This window comes from Artemia sp. Qi Xiang Cuo, chromosome 14 (assembly GCF_049724085.1).
Source record: "Artemia sp. Qi Xiang Cuo chromosome 14, ASM4972408v1, whole genome shotgun sequence".
NCBI lineage: Eukaryota > Metazoa > Arthropoda > Branchiopoda > Anostraca > Artemiidae > Artemia > Artemia sp. Qi Xiang Cuo.
Window position 1 is genome coordinate 54,478,999 of NC_142807.1, and position 14,921 is coordinate 54,493,919.

The window sequence follows — 14,921 nt, forward strand, 5'->3', positions numbered from 1 at the left end:
TGAACAGTAAAAATATATAATTCAAACCTAAAAACACTGGCAAACCCAGGGGGCCCCGGGTAACCCAGGGCCACCCTAAGTTTTTTTCTTAGCGCCCTCATTCCGTTCTATTTCTGTTTTCACTCTTTTTTTAAAAAAATAAAATTGTCAATTTGGTTAATTATTGGCACCCTTGTCACATTGCTCCCCCCCCCTTCCAATATTTTTCTCTGGATCCGCCTTTGCCTAAAAACCAAGGGAGACTAAATGAATGATCAAGTCAAACTTTAAGAAAACTATTTTGTGGCCACCTTAGCCCCTCCCCTTTTCACTAAAAAATATAAGGTGGCGTTCCCCAGGAAACGATCCCTGAAAATATAGATGGATGAAAAAAAAAAGGTTTTTGGCCTTCTATAGGGCTCCATTTTGGGACGAATTCATTTTTTGTGCATTGGGGTTTGGGTCCATTGACTCGTTAACGTAAGGATATAAGTTTTAAGTTTAGCAGAAATTTTTTTTTGCTATTTTTCTGTCAGGAGAGGGTTTCCCCAACATGAATTTATTTTGCTCAATTGGGTCTCTTTGGGCGTGGAATTTACAAATGTAATTTTCTATATGATAATTTGCTACAAAGCTACGTTAAAAATGACTCAAAGCTATGTAATTCTAATTTATCTTGTGTAATTTTAACTCTCTGTGTAGTTTAAATTATATAGTTTCTGTTCAAAGTAAACCTTTTTAAGTGCCTCTTTTTAAAGATTTGAAGCTTGTAGATAACTGCCATAACAATGGGGATAATCTAACAATTATACTGATTTTAAAACGTGGATTCGTTTGCTTCCCTTTCTAGCTTTTTGTTAAGAAATAATTGTATCAGCTCACAAAATATATTATAGGTCTTTACCAATTAAATGAAGGCACAATTTTAACACGAAATTAAAGGGAAGTTATCTCTCTTTTTGCCTTTGAGAAAAATCCATAAATTGGAAATACGCCAAAACTGTGTAGCTTTTGATGTAGTTTATGTAGTTTAAAATCATTGTATAACTTAAATCGTACTATTTCTATTTAAAATAAGCCAGTTTTATGTGCATTTATTTTACTTATTTAGAGGTCATAGATTGAGCTCGTTGTTTGTTTACTGCGTAATTCGTAGTACGTTTGCTACGTAGAGCTTGTAGTTCCCTGCCCAAAAAAGATGAGGACCAAACAGTTATATAGTTTTGAAAAAGTGGGGCTATTGGCTATTCTGTCTAGCTTATGCTTAAAAAATAACTGAATTGGCTTACTAAATACGTCACAGGCGTAAGCCAATGAAATGAAAGCACAATTCTATCCTTACATTGTAGGAAAATTATCTCTTTCTCTCTTTTGGAAAAATCAATAAATTGAAAATCTGCCAATGTTATGTGGTTTTAGATATATTTTTAACTCACTATGTAGTTTAAATTATATAGTTTCGGTTTAATATAACCATTAATAAAACCGTATAAATATGAGTAGGAATTTTGACCAAGCACCAAAGAGGGCACATGAGTGAGTAGACTGTTACATGTTATGTATGTGAGAAGTGTTTTTCGCAAGTTTGCATTTTGAATACATATCAAAGACTGCGTACAGATGAGTAACCTTTCATGTGTGATGTGTGTAGAAAAACTTTTGTGATTTTAGCAATTTTACTGGCATTAAAGAGTGCATACAGGAAAATAAAAATATATAACCTTTTTTTAAGTACTTTTTCTTTTATAGCATTGGAGCTTGTTGATCACTGTCACAAGAAAGACGACGACCTGACAGTTCAGTTGCTGACATGCGCCCAGCCGAATTGGGATCGCCAAACCTGTCTCCACTTGGCTGTTGTGGCAAACCTCAAATCTTTGCTGTCTCATCCAAGCGCTCAAATACTTCTTGCTGACTTATGGATGGGAGGTTTAAGAACTCGAAAATCACCAAACGCAAAAGTAAGCTTGCAAGTAATAGCTATGTGCAAGATTCTTTGAGTGTGTTCCCCATAGAAATTGTAATTTTAGATGTATTTAAATCAAATTTAATGCGAATTAAGACCGGACCTGGAATAGTTTATTAGCTAATACCTTAATAAGCATTTTAATTGTTATTAAAATATAAATAATTTTAATGATGAATGATTGAAATATGAAAAATATGGGTGTTAATGCCTTAATAGTCATTAACTCTCATTTGATTGGGCATTTCTCTCCATCTTCCTCAATTTGATCGTGCTGATGTTAATGCACTGAACATTCTAGTTAATCATATTTATAAAAACTTAATACAAAGTAATTTTCGGTAGTTCCAGCTGCTATCACCTCGAATGAAACTTACTTTTTTTTAAATTGAATTTAAAATAAACCAAATTAGAAATTTAATTTTTATTAAATATAATTAACTTTTTGTCAAACCTGGAACACATTTTTTTAAATAAGCTTTAGGGAACATCTACCCTATAACAATTTGTAAAACATGTTATTGGGTCAAAACTGCTTCAAATTTAAGACAGTGACTATCAGAGGCGAATCTCCAGCATTTTTGTCTGGGGGGGGCAAGAGGGGTTCATATCCAGATAGTCAAGGGGCGTGGGCTGCATAATATTTTTTCCTCCAAATTATTGGGAGGGGGGTGAATGACCCCCCAAACGACGCCCTTGGTGAGTAGCATAAAAAATGGCAAGGAACAATGTGACCAATCAACTAAAGTTTAGTTTTGTTTTTAAACTTCCTGAATTATGGACGGAGAGAATATGAATTCAAAAGTGGCGAAACGCAAAACTAAGTTTGGATAATATGAACAAATCTGGGCATCTACTTTGTTGCAGGGAGCATTTTCCCTCTCCAAAATTAACCCTCCTCTTATCTCTAGATTTTGAAAATACCTTTTTTGGTATTTTGATTTATTTTATTTTATACTTTTATTGAGAAAACTGAAAAAATACAAAATTGCCGCCTCCTCCCCAGATTTTGAAAAAATACACCACCTCCCCCTAATTTCTTTGAATTTATGCCACTGTTTTTCACTTATATGTGGCTGAAATGTCACCTATTATTTCACAAATATTCCGAAGATTTTAATGTCAATTGATAGAGTTTAAACAAATCAATATTTCAGTTTTTCCCTACAGTAGGCTATAATTATGCTGTAATACGTGAGTGACCAAAATGAGTGGTTAAATTCACGTATTTAAAAAATCTATAAAGGGGCAAAGCATGTGCAAATTCGTTGCTTTCGGCAGTATTTTAAGTTGTGGTAATGTCCTAGTAATTTTGTTGACTTTATGGTTAATATTAACAAATGATAATAAACCTATAATCAATATTACATGATGATAGGAGAGATAGAGAGAGGATATTATTGATGATTATTACTTAAAGTTAATATTGAACAAAGCACGTTTTATTGAGCGTTGAGACTTTTCGAGCTGTTTCTAGCTTGAAGTATAAAAGAGGCTTATATTGTGTGGCTTACTTAATGTCAGATTATTTACTTAAAAAGATGCTGCAAAAACCATAGGAGATTATCACCGCCTGCTTTGCACTGAGTAGCTATTTACGCCAGCTGCCGCAAGGGTGGGCCACAGGCTTGCTGTTTACCTGTGTATAATAGACCTGGTAACTGAGACACTGACAATTATTGGTGGCCTGTGTGCCATTAATGGCTCTGGAAGATCTTTATTCTTTGGATACGTATGGGAAGTCATTTCCTGACTTTTTAAACGCTTTCAGATTATTTCCTCTTTTTTTAGGATCAAATTTTCAAAACGCCCAAACCTATTCAGCCGAAATTAGCATAAATGGTACAGAAACTGCCTTTTGACAAATATTTTATGCATAAAACTATTTTTAAAGAAAAATAATTTTAACTTACATTAATTTTTAAGTACAGAAACAAATTTTAGTTACGAGAATGAGTTTTAGATATTCAGAAAAGAGACTAAAACTTCTCCAAGGTGAAGCTCAATAAAACAATATTACACCATTGAAATTGCCATCGTCTAAGACCTCTAACTGGAGATTTATAGTTTCACATCTTGAACAACAAGCAAAGTCACTTTTCTATAAGTAAGACTAATGGTTGTCCCCAAAATAGGACCGAATACTTTTTTCAATCCACTTGAAACTTACATTCCTAAATCTCTGGGTCAAGGTACACACAATTTATCAGCCAAATTTAAAAAAGTTATTTCCTCTGAAACTGGGACCCAAGAGTGGCAAATTATTTATTTTTTTTTTTTCCAAATGTCTTGAAACTTATATCTGTAAGTTCCTCGGACAAAGAAAGACTAAAACGCAAACTAATAAAGGTTTGTGATCTGTTATTCACCTGAATAAAATTAGGTTACCTAAAATTAGGTTACCTAAATTAGCTAACCTAAAATTAGGTTAAAATTAGGTCACCTGAATAAAATTGAAACTAAAATTCCCCAATACAAGACCAATATACAAATTTTGGCTCTCCTAAAAATGAGGCCCGAAAAAAGGCAAACATTTTTGGCTTTCAAAAGGTTTGAACCTTACATCCATGAATTCTTGGGTCGTAGGAATCCTGATTCACAAATAAAATCCCCCCCCCCCCATTTCTTAAAAAGAGTCCAAAAACAGTCAATTTTTCTTTTTTCGTTTCGATTGGCTCAAACATTATATTTTAAACTTCAAATATATATTCACTAAAAATATCAAATCTTTAAATATAATTTTATTTTTAATATAAACCTAAGAGAAAAAGTTATGATAAAATTTTTAAATACGAGACAATTCATTATAATAGAAACTGCTGGAGTTCTCTCTTACGACATACGCCATATTCATTATTCTTGGTACCATCCTTAGATAATATATTAGCTCCAAGTGCATTTACTCCACGGTACTTGGGTATATTTATGCTCAAAAGAATACATATTTTAAAATTATATTTCATTTCTATATTAATCTGTGCTCGTAAGTGCCGAATTCAATTTGAAAAACGGATTTAAGTGATGTTTTTTCTAAGTGGTGCTAAAACAGTTTTTTGGCCTTCCTCATTTATTTGTTCTATTCTAACTAAAATTGGTCAATATAATTCCATCCTGCCTTAGCTTGGCTAAGCCTGGGTTGTCTTCTATATTGCTACTTAAGAGTTTACTTTTCTCTTAAGTAGTAATTTACAATGCTACTTAAGAGCTTACGTTACCAAAGTATAACGTTTACACTGAGCTCAGCTGAAGACTTTAATGAATAATTTTAAGCTAGGTGATAAAAATTGGTAGGGTGAGTGAAAATTTGAGGGTTCTCATGTACAGATTAATATCATGGTGTTTTTGATTCAAGATTTGCCATCTTCATTTCAAAATCTGTTTACATTAAATTAAGATTTGCACACTTACGACACACGACATTCTTGTGACATAGTCCAAGAAGCGCCCTCTACGCAAAGAGCTTCTTTTTTAATTAGATTTTTTGCACCGCCTATTTGGAATTCACTCCCCTTAGACATCCGGAATTCAAATAATGTCATATCTTTTAAGCGAGCAGCGAAGGGTCATTACAGAAAAATGTTTTAGTGCTGTCCTCCTCCAGGTTTCTTTTTTTTCCCCCATTTTTATTTTCCCTTTTTTCTCGTTCCCTATTGCTTTCTGTATCTTCTTCTTTTTTTACAATTAAAGTTGAAACCATAGGTTGATTTATTTAATAGTTTACTTTCCTCCTCTCTTTTTTCTTCTTCTTGATACGATTAGTTAATTTGTTGTGTCTGTTTGTTTATAACTAATATTAGTTAATGTCCTGCCCTCGCCAAGCTGTGCTTTCCTGACAGAAAAGCTATGTAAGTTATGTGTTTTGTTTTTAAATAAAGATAAATTAAACTGAAACTGAAACTGATTATGGAACAGTTTGTTCAAGTGTCAAAAAAGGAAAATTACCGGGAGGTAATTTTCTCCAGTAAGTTTCCTAAAGAGGAAAATTCCTCTTTCCTCTCTGGCTCGACTCTTTTCTACTATTATGTTTTATTATGATATTTCTCAGTTCTATTTTCTATTACATAATTTTGTTTTGTGAGGTAAAATTATTCACCTTTTGATTATTTTATATAAGTGGCATAAAATAAATTCTGGGATTGCAATATGAAAGGCTTTATGTATGCTCTTTGCTTTATGCTTCTGTAGGTTGTTTTCGCTTTGCTGTTTCCACCGATCATCTTGAAACTGGATTTTAAATCGGAAGAGGAGCTACAGCTTATGCCTCAAACCGAAGAAGAATACTTGTATGAAATAGACGAGGAAAATTTGGACAAAGAAGAAAGTGAACGACTAGATGGCACTGAAGATGAACTGGAACAAATCAATGACGTAAGATCTTGTCTAATTAGTACCCCTACCCGAAGTGAACTATCTCACGACAGTCAAAATCAATTATAGCACTAACCTTCTATAGCACTACCCTTTTTGTGAGCCCCATAAGTAAGTATAGCACTACCCTTCTTGTGAGCACCAGAAGTAATTTTACCAGAACTATTTGTAAAAAATAAAAGCAGAACACGCAGCACATGCCAGGTGGCAGTATTTTTGAGCGGTAGCACCAATTAGAGGAGAGTAATTCCCTCCCCTCCCCTGTATTTGCTCCAACCTGATTTTCGTATAATTTTTTCTAAGTCTTCAATAAAATATTTTATTGAAAAAATAAAACAAGCAAAAATTGCCCCCCCCCCCCACCAAGACATTTTTACGAAATGACGCCATTGTGTGCGAGACATAATACAGGAATATATATCAAACAGTTCGTGGTAACGAACTGTAAGTAAGGAGCGACCCGGCTCAATGGTAACCGAAAGTCTAAAAAACGGAATTTTGATACCAATAGATACATCAAAAGAATCAGATTTTAATGTTGATTTCGAATATATAAGTTTCATTAAGTTTAGTCTTACCTTTCAAAAGTTACGCGCCTGAGAAAATTTGGCTGATTTTAGAATAAAGGGGGAAAGACCCCTAAAAGTTTTAGAATCTTAATGAAAATCACACCATCATATTCAGCGTATCAGAGAACCCTACTGTAGAGGTTTCAAGCACCTATATACAAAAATGTGGAATTTTGCATTTTTGCCAGAAGACAGATCACGGATGCGTATTTATTTTTTTTATTTTTTACTTTTTTCTCCCAGGGGTGATCGTATCGACCCAGTGGTCCTAGAATATTGTGGGAGGGCTCATTGGAACGGAAATTAAAAGTTCTAGTGCCCTTTTTAAGTGATCAAACAAATGGGGGGTAACTAGGCCCCCTCCCACGCTCATTTTTTTCCCAAAGTCACCCAATCAAAATTTTGAGATAGACATTTGGTTCAGCATGGTCAAAAATATGATAAATATGTCTTTTAGGATGAATTAATCCCCCGAAGTGTCCAGGGGGAGGGCTGAAGTTTATGAACTTTACCCAATGTTAACATATAGTATTGATTATTGGGAAGTATACAGACGTTTTCAAGGAGATTTTTCTGGTAGGTGGGTGGGGGGTCAGGGATAATATGGGAGTATCTTTCCATGAAGGAAGTTTTCTTGGGGGAAAGGACATTGCTATGAAGGGGGCACCGGATTTCGCAGCATTATTAAAGAAAAAGATCAGAAACTAAATAAAAAAAAAACAGTTTTTCAAATGAAAGTAAGGAGCAACATCAAAACTTAAAACGAACAGAAAATATTACGTATATGATTGGGTTCTCCCCCTAGTCAATACCTCGCTCTTTAAGCCAAAGATTTTTTAATACTTTCATAAGAGCTCTTTACGCTAAAGTTTGACTTTGTCACAATTCTATTTTTTTACACAATAAAAAACTTTAGCTTAAAGAGCGAGGCGTTGAGGAGGGGACAGCCCCTTTCATATACGGAATAATTTCTGTTCGTTTTAAGTTTTAAAGTCGTTCCTTACTTTCAGTTAAAAAAAGCTTGTTTTTTTAATTTAATTATAACGGGAATAACAGACATGTATTATATTATAGACTTATATTATAACTATATATATGATATATATATAATATGATATATATATATATATATATATATATATATATATATATATATATATATATATATATATATATATATATATATATATATATATATATATATATATATTATATTATAGACTTATAAGACATATATAGACATATATATGTCTCTTATATAGACATATAAGAGGAATCCTTGCTGTGAGATTTTGGTGAAATCTTCAAGAGTTTTTTCAAAGACTGTTAGAGATATTCATTACCACCTTGTGTTAGAATTAAATCGGAATCTGGCTGTTAGCAAATCAATAATTTTGTCATTAAAGAACAGCTAAATTTGTAAATTGTAATTCGTGGTCGTCAATTTTGCTCCCACCCTTTTTAGAAGTGCCTCTTCTAATTTTCACCGAAGCTTGTTGTATAATATAAAGCAAGAACATACAGCACGCTTGGTTGCTAATAGTAGTAGTAAATGGGTGACTAAGCTACCAGGAGCACCAATTCACAAAATACAGGGGAAGGGGAGGATTCTTGTTGTTGTTTTTATAACGTAGATGCAAGAATAAACTATTTTTGAAAATCTAGGGGGGGGGCACCAGCTCACAAAAATATAGGGGATGAGGAACAATTATTCTTAATTTTCTATGCAGGTGCAAAAAGAACTATTTTTGGAAATCTAGGGGTGGGGTGATTCTTATTGCAAAATGTTTACAGGAATATTATATTGAACTATGGCTATTTTTAAATCACTAATTTTGTCTTAAGAAAAGGAAATAATAAATAACTTTGTCAAGCGCTTATTCGTGGTAGTCAGATTCAGTTTTAGTGCCACCAGGTAGGAGGCAGGTGGTTACACGAATTCTTGCCGTTGGATTTTGGTGAAATCTGCAAGTGTCTTCTCAAATACTGTTACAATTGGTATTAAGATTTTGTCGGAATAGGGGCATTTGTAAATCACTAGTTTTGCATTTTAAAAGAACGAGCTAAACATCCACTAAATAAAGAGAAACAATACCCTTATCTCAAATCAAGGATGTCAAGCAAAGATAGAGAAGGGAAGGCGTTGAAGACAGAATGAATCAAATATGGGCCATTTCAATTGAGGGGGCCAGTATTTATTTACGCGTTTGTATTCAAATGGATTTCTTAAATAAGTTTGAAATTCAGTCTGACGTTAAATCAACTATTCAAAATGAGAAAGTTAAAAATTATGCTATATTTTTTTTTTTCAAAATCTTTTAGAAGTTTTTCGGTTTTAAAAGAGCCCAAATTAGATAAGATAAGATTTATTGCTGAAAAACGGCTATCAAGATCCCAAATGGGCCGAATTCAAACTTTAGCGTCAATAAAACAAAGAAAACCGAAAACAAACAGCAACAAAAAATTATAAGAGGGTCAACGTCAAATAAGTAAAAATTTAAAAAAAATTAAAAATCAAAACTTAAAGGTCAATGCCGAATCAGCAAACAGTCAAGACATAGAAAAACTAGTAAAATTAAAAAGGGAAAAAAATAATCAAAACAAAAACCAAATTAGTTATGCGACCAAAAAATAGGAACATCGGAACTTGAAAATGAACACCAAAAATATAAGGTGAAAAGGGAGATAAAGGGGGGCATGTGTGTGGAGATTCACTGATTGAATATGTCAACTATGTAAGGGATGAAAGTTTTTCTATATCTTTCAGTAGAAACTTTTATTGGGACAAGAAAGGGGATTTTTGTTGAAGCGAAACGCAGGAGGCGGGGTCGAAGGGGTGAATATTGACTAGGGAAAAGGGCAGTTGTACGAGGGTTGTGAAGGGCATTGTTAGCGAAACGCAAGGAAATTTTTGCTCTCCTTTCCTTAAGGGTAACTAGATTGGCTCTCCGAAGAAGGGAAATATATGGCACTTTACCCTCATTACGGATAATTCTTAGGCACCATTTTTGACCGCCTCTATTCTATCAGACAATTCAATGGAGATGCCAGGATTCCAAACAGGACAGGCATACTCGAGGGTTGGGCGTACAAATGAGAGGAAAATCCTCAAACAATGCGATTTGGGACATTTAAATTCTTTAAGGAGTTTAAATTCTTTAAGGGGGAAATGTGGCATTTGCATGTTTTAAAATATCACTAATATGGCAATCCCATTTTATGTCGCTTGAGATGGTAACACCTAGTAATTTCATAGTTGTGACAAATATTTCAGGGGGGATTGGGCAGGAGAAAGTAGGGGGAGTTTTAAGGAAATTAACAGTTAAAACCGTTGACTTTAAGGGGTTGATTCTCATACCATTAGTAACAGCTTCTTCTGATATCGATTCCAAGATGTACATAGGGCTACTTTGTAAATTTTTGAAACATGTCTCTAAGACTGTCTGATCATCAACAAATTTCCATCCATTTGAGAAATCGACACCAAGGCTGTTTATCATTGCAAGAAATAAAATTAGGCCTAAGGAGGTTCCCTGGGGCACGCCATTATAGATTGGGAGGGGATCAGAATATACATTCAGGTATTTGACGACTTAGGTTCTATTAGAAAGGAAAGACGCAATTGTTCTAATAAAATAGGGGGATCCTAAAATGCAGCTACATGAGTAGGATTTTATCTCGAATGGGGATTAGAAAATAAAAGAAATATTAGGTTCTTAAGTTCAGTTTTTCACACGAAGCGCTTCATTACTAAAAGTTGAAGTTATCTTTTAACTATAGTCAACTATTTAGAAATTAAAAAGTTTAAACGATTTTAATGGTTAAAAGAAAAGAAACATTTGTGGCTAAATAATCCGACAACAGCCCGCCGCCCCACCCACAAACTTGAAAGTCTGCATGATATAAATTAATTCCTGAATTCAATCAAATTACTTATTTTGCCACAAATTTGTATTTTTTTCGCTAATGTCTAACGTTTTCTTCTTTTTTTTTAGTGCTATTTTTATCCTTGTGGTTAATTTCCCCTAAATTTTTCTTTTCTTTTTTATCTATAAATATATATTATAAAGATATCAATCTTTATTCAAAATGAGAAAGTTGAAACATTTTGCTATAAAAAGAATGTAGTTTATTTTTCAAAATCTTTTAGGAATCTCTCATCAATTCATGTTACGACAGAGTAAATTTTTGCTTTTAAGTTATTTTGCTTGTCCGAATTCTCAAGGGAGGCTAGGCCCCGTTAGGTTTCAACCTCAGTCTGCTCAATGCTGAGCCTCTTAACTATCCTTTTGGCAACCATTGACTTTTCATTCCTCTATAGCTTATCTTTCTTCTCCCTATCTCCCTCCTTTGCAGCTATAGCCCCTCTTCCAATCTTGAAAGGCTACATGATATAGATTCATTCATGAATTTAATTAATTTACTTTTTTTGTCACAAATTTTTATATTTTGTACGGCTTATATGCTACGTTATTTTTCCTTTAATTGAAATTTCTATCCTGATGATTGATTTTCCCTAAATTTTTCTTTTCGTTTTTATCTAAATATATATATATATATATATATATATATATATATATATATATATATATATATATATATATATATATATATATATATATATATATATATATATATATATATATATATATATATATATATATATATATATATATATATATATATATATATATATATATATATATATATATATATATATATATATATATATATATATATATATATATATATATATATATATATATATATATATAAAATATATATATATATATATATATATATATATATATATATATATATATATATATATATATATATATTAAAAATACAAATCTTTATTCAGAATAAAAAAGTTCAAAAATTTAGCTATAAACAAAAGACTTTTGAGATCTAAGAAGTCTTTCATCAATTTACTGTAATATACTTTTGTAGACAAATTTAAAAATGCAATTTGAGATTAAATTTCTACTGATGCGTATTTTACTCGTCTAACCTCTCCATGGGAGGATGGACCCTGTTAAGTTTCAACTCCAGGCTGCTCAACGCCGAACCTTTATACTTTCCTTTTGGTCACCATTGCCTGTCCCCTTTTCTGTAGCTTATCTCCCTTTTCCTTATCTCCCTCTTCCCCTGCTATTGCAACTACTACGGCTAACTAATGACTGCAGCACCAAGCCACCTGAGGCCAACATAGCTGTGCACGCTCCTCTTCTGCCCCGATCTATTCAAATCTCCATTATTTACCTTTCCCAGGAAGTTCCATTTTCATTTAAATTCTTCCTTGTGACCTCTTCCAATCCGATGTGAGGACGACCATCTTTTCATTTCGTTCCAGATGACTGGCTAAAAAGACCAATCTTTGGTAATTTTTCACCCTTAATCCACAAGATGCGTCCTAGCTATCTCAACTTTTCTCGTTTCCTAGTCATTGTAACTATTAGTCCATATCTCCGTCCATAGTGCCATACAAACTCAAAAGTTGTACAAACAATTGTTTACTTTCAGGAGGAACAAACAGATGTAGATTCGAAGAAATCTGAAGCTCCTTCAGTGATTAGCCAACGGGGGTCAACTACAAATCTAGGAGATGCAGCCACGGAAGCGAAGCATCCTACTGGGAAAAAACCTCCCAAGCCTCTCAAACTTAAGAAGAAAGTTTACGAGTTTTACGGAGCACCCATTACAAAGTTTTGGGTCCACTCAGTATGTTGCTTCTCTTTTAATCTTGTATTTCCGGCCGGGATAATCCGAGCAGAAATATTCAAATATTGAAAATGGCCTACTAGGAGATATATAATTAAACCTAAATCCCAATATATATATATATATATATATATATATATATATATATATATATATATATATATATATATATATATATATATATATATATATATATATATATATATATATAAAATATATATATATATATATATATATATATATATATATATATATATATATATATATATATATATATATATATATATATATATATATATATATATATATATATATATATATATATATATATATATATATATATATATATATATATATATATATATATATATATATATATATATATATATATATATATATATATATATGTTTCAAAATTTTTGTCTCAGTCTTCTTTTACTAATCTAATAGTGATTTTTACGGTTTATAATTAAAAATAAGCATGAGTTTGTGGTATACCACGGAAGCGGTACCACAAACTCATAAATTCCCTAGGCAGAGTTCAGGGAATTCATTAGTGAGCTTCTTTCGGCCAATAAAAACTATTGCCAACTTAGTGACCAACATAGCACAAAGGATTTACCGAATTCTGGCTTAGCAACGCTTTGTTGAATAATTCTTATTAACGCATGACCCTTTTCCATAATATCACCAATCATTGCACAGGTTTTGTAACTGCTTAATTTGACCAGACAGGAGTTCTGTGTATAAAACATTGTAGTTTTTTTCCTTTTTTTCTTATTTGTTTTGTTTTCATGTTTTTGTCAGCATTTTGAGTTTTTATTTTAATATTTGCCGTAAAGCGTTAAATTTGATACAAATATTTTACAATATCTTTTTTTTTACAAAACATTTTATTTTACAAAAGATTTTAGTTTTTTCCCTTTTTTTCATATTTGTTTTGTTTTTATGTTTTGTCAGCATTTCTAATTTTTATTTTAATAGTTGCCGTAAAGTGTTAAATTTGATACCAGTATTTTACAATATCTTTTTTTTTTAAAGACATTTTATTATACAAAACATTGTAGTTTTTTCCTTTTTTTCATATTTGTTTTGTTTTCATGTTTTTGTCAGCATTTTGAAATTTTATTTTACAATTTGCCGTAAAGCGTTAAATTTGATACCAGTGTTTTACAATATCTTCTGATGAAGTAATTGGGGGACTAAAATAAGCTCTGCTCTCTGTTGGCTAGGACTGGGAATTTGTTGTGATTATGTTTTATTTTAGCTAGGGCAAGTTCTGGGGATGAAGGATGACAGATTGCTGAAGATTGTCCTTCTCGGATAACCTTCTAGGGCTAAACAGAAAGCAGTTCGTCCTCGTCAGGGTTGAGAGGATATCATTGCCGAATTCACTTCAAGACATAAGCGAAATGTCAATCAATAATAAACATTGTCAATAAAAATTTAACGGAAATAAGTGAAATAAAACCTTAAAATAATCCCTGTCCAAGAACTAGAATGAACTTTGTAAGATTATGCCAAAAAACAGGGAGGGGGGGGGGGGTAATATAGGACTTTATGACAAACAACTGTCACAACCTATGCAAAAAATAGCCAAACTCACATTCCAAGTCAAATACTGTAAAAACCAAACAGGTAAAATCGAAAAGTCAAAATTATTAAGAATACGAGAAGAATCAGAAATATGGACAATTGAATTAAAAGACTGTGCAATCGACAAGATTAAAAAAAAATAGATCTCAAATAAGCATCACAAATGAGCAAAACAAAAGTGGTAATAGATAAAAAAAGGGGGGGAAATTTGTTCATGTTCTTATCTTCCATAGATAAGATAGGTAATATGTTTTCTGTTCAAAATCATTCCCCCCCCCCATTTTATTTTCTTATTAGATTTTCATGCTTCAAATTTTTTTTACAGATCGCCTATTTCATATTTTTGTTTATTTATACATACACAGTGCTAATCCGTACACTGCCTGTTATTGAATGGAATGAATACTACGTTTTGAGCTATGTTGTAACCCTTAGCATGGAAAAAGTACGAGAAATTGCTGCAACAGATGGCGTCAGAGCTTGGTAAATAGGCATTCTTCTTCTTTTTAAATTCTTATAATGGCTGTTATTCTTTTATTTTTCTATCACTTTATTATAATTTTTATTTTTATTTGTTATGGTTTTGCTCTAATTATATTATTATAATGTGATCATAATTACTACTTATTATAATTTTGAATAGCAGGCCTTTTTCTGATCGAGCTGAAGGTTTGAAACAATATAGTCTTTAGTCTAGGAATATCCAACAGTAACAAAAG

General features: G+C 32.1%; 1 protein-coding gene across 1 annotated transcript in view; it reads left to right on the forward strand.

Moving 5' to 3' along the window:
• LOC148944638 (transient receptor potential cation channel trpm-like) overlaps nt 1–14,921 on the forward strand; it is a gene marked incomplete at its 5' end in the record, with an annotated part of 53,360 nt that overhangs the window by 16,390 nt on the left and 22,049 nt on the right. The window contains 4 exons of the mRNA XM_089100825.1: nt 1,729–1,940; nt 6,131–6,313; nt 12,409–12,606; nt 14,528–14,685. Coding sequence (XP_088956951.1) covers nt 1,729–1,940; nt 6,131–6,313; nt 12,409–12,606; nt 14,528–14,685 — 751 coding nt within the window. The remainder of the gene's footprint in view (nt 1–1,728; nt 1,941–6,130; nt 6,314–12,408; nt 12,607–14,527; nt 14,686–14,921) is intronic.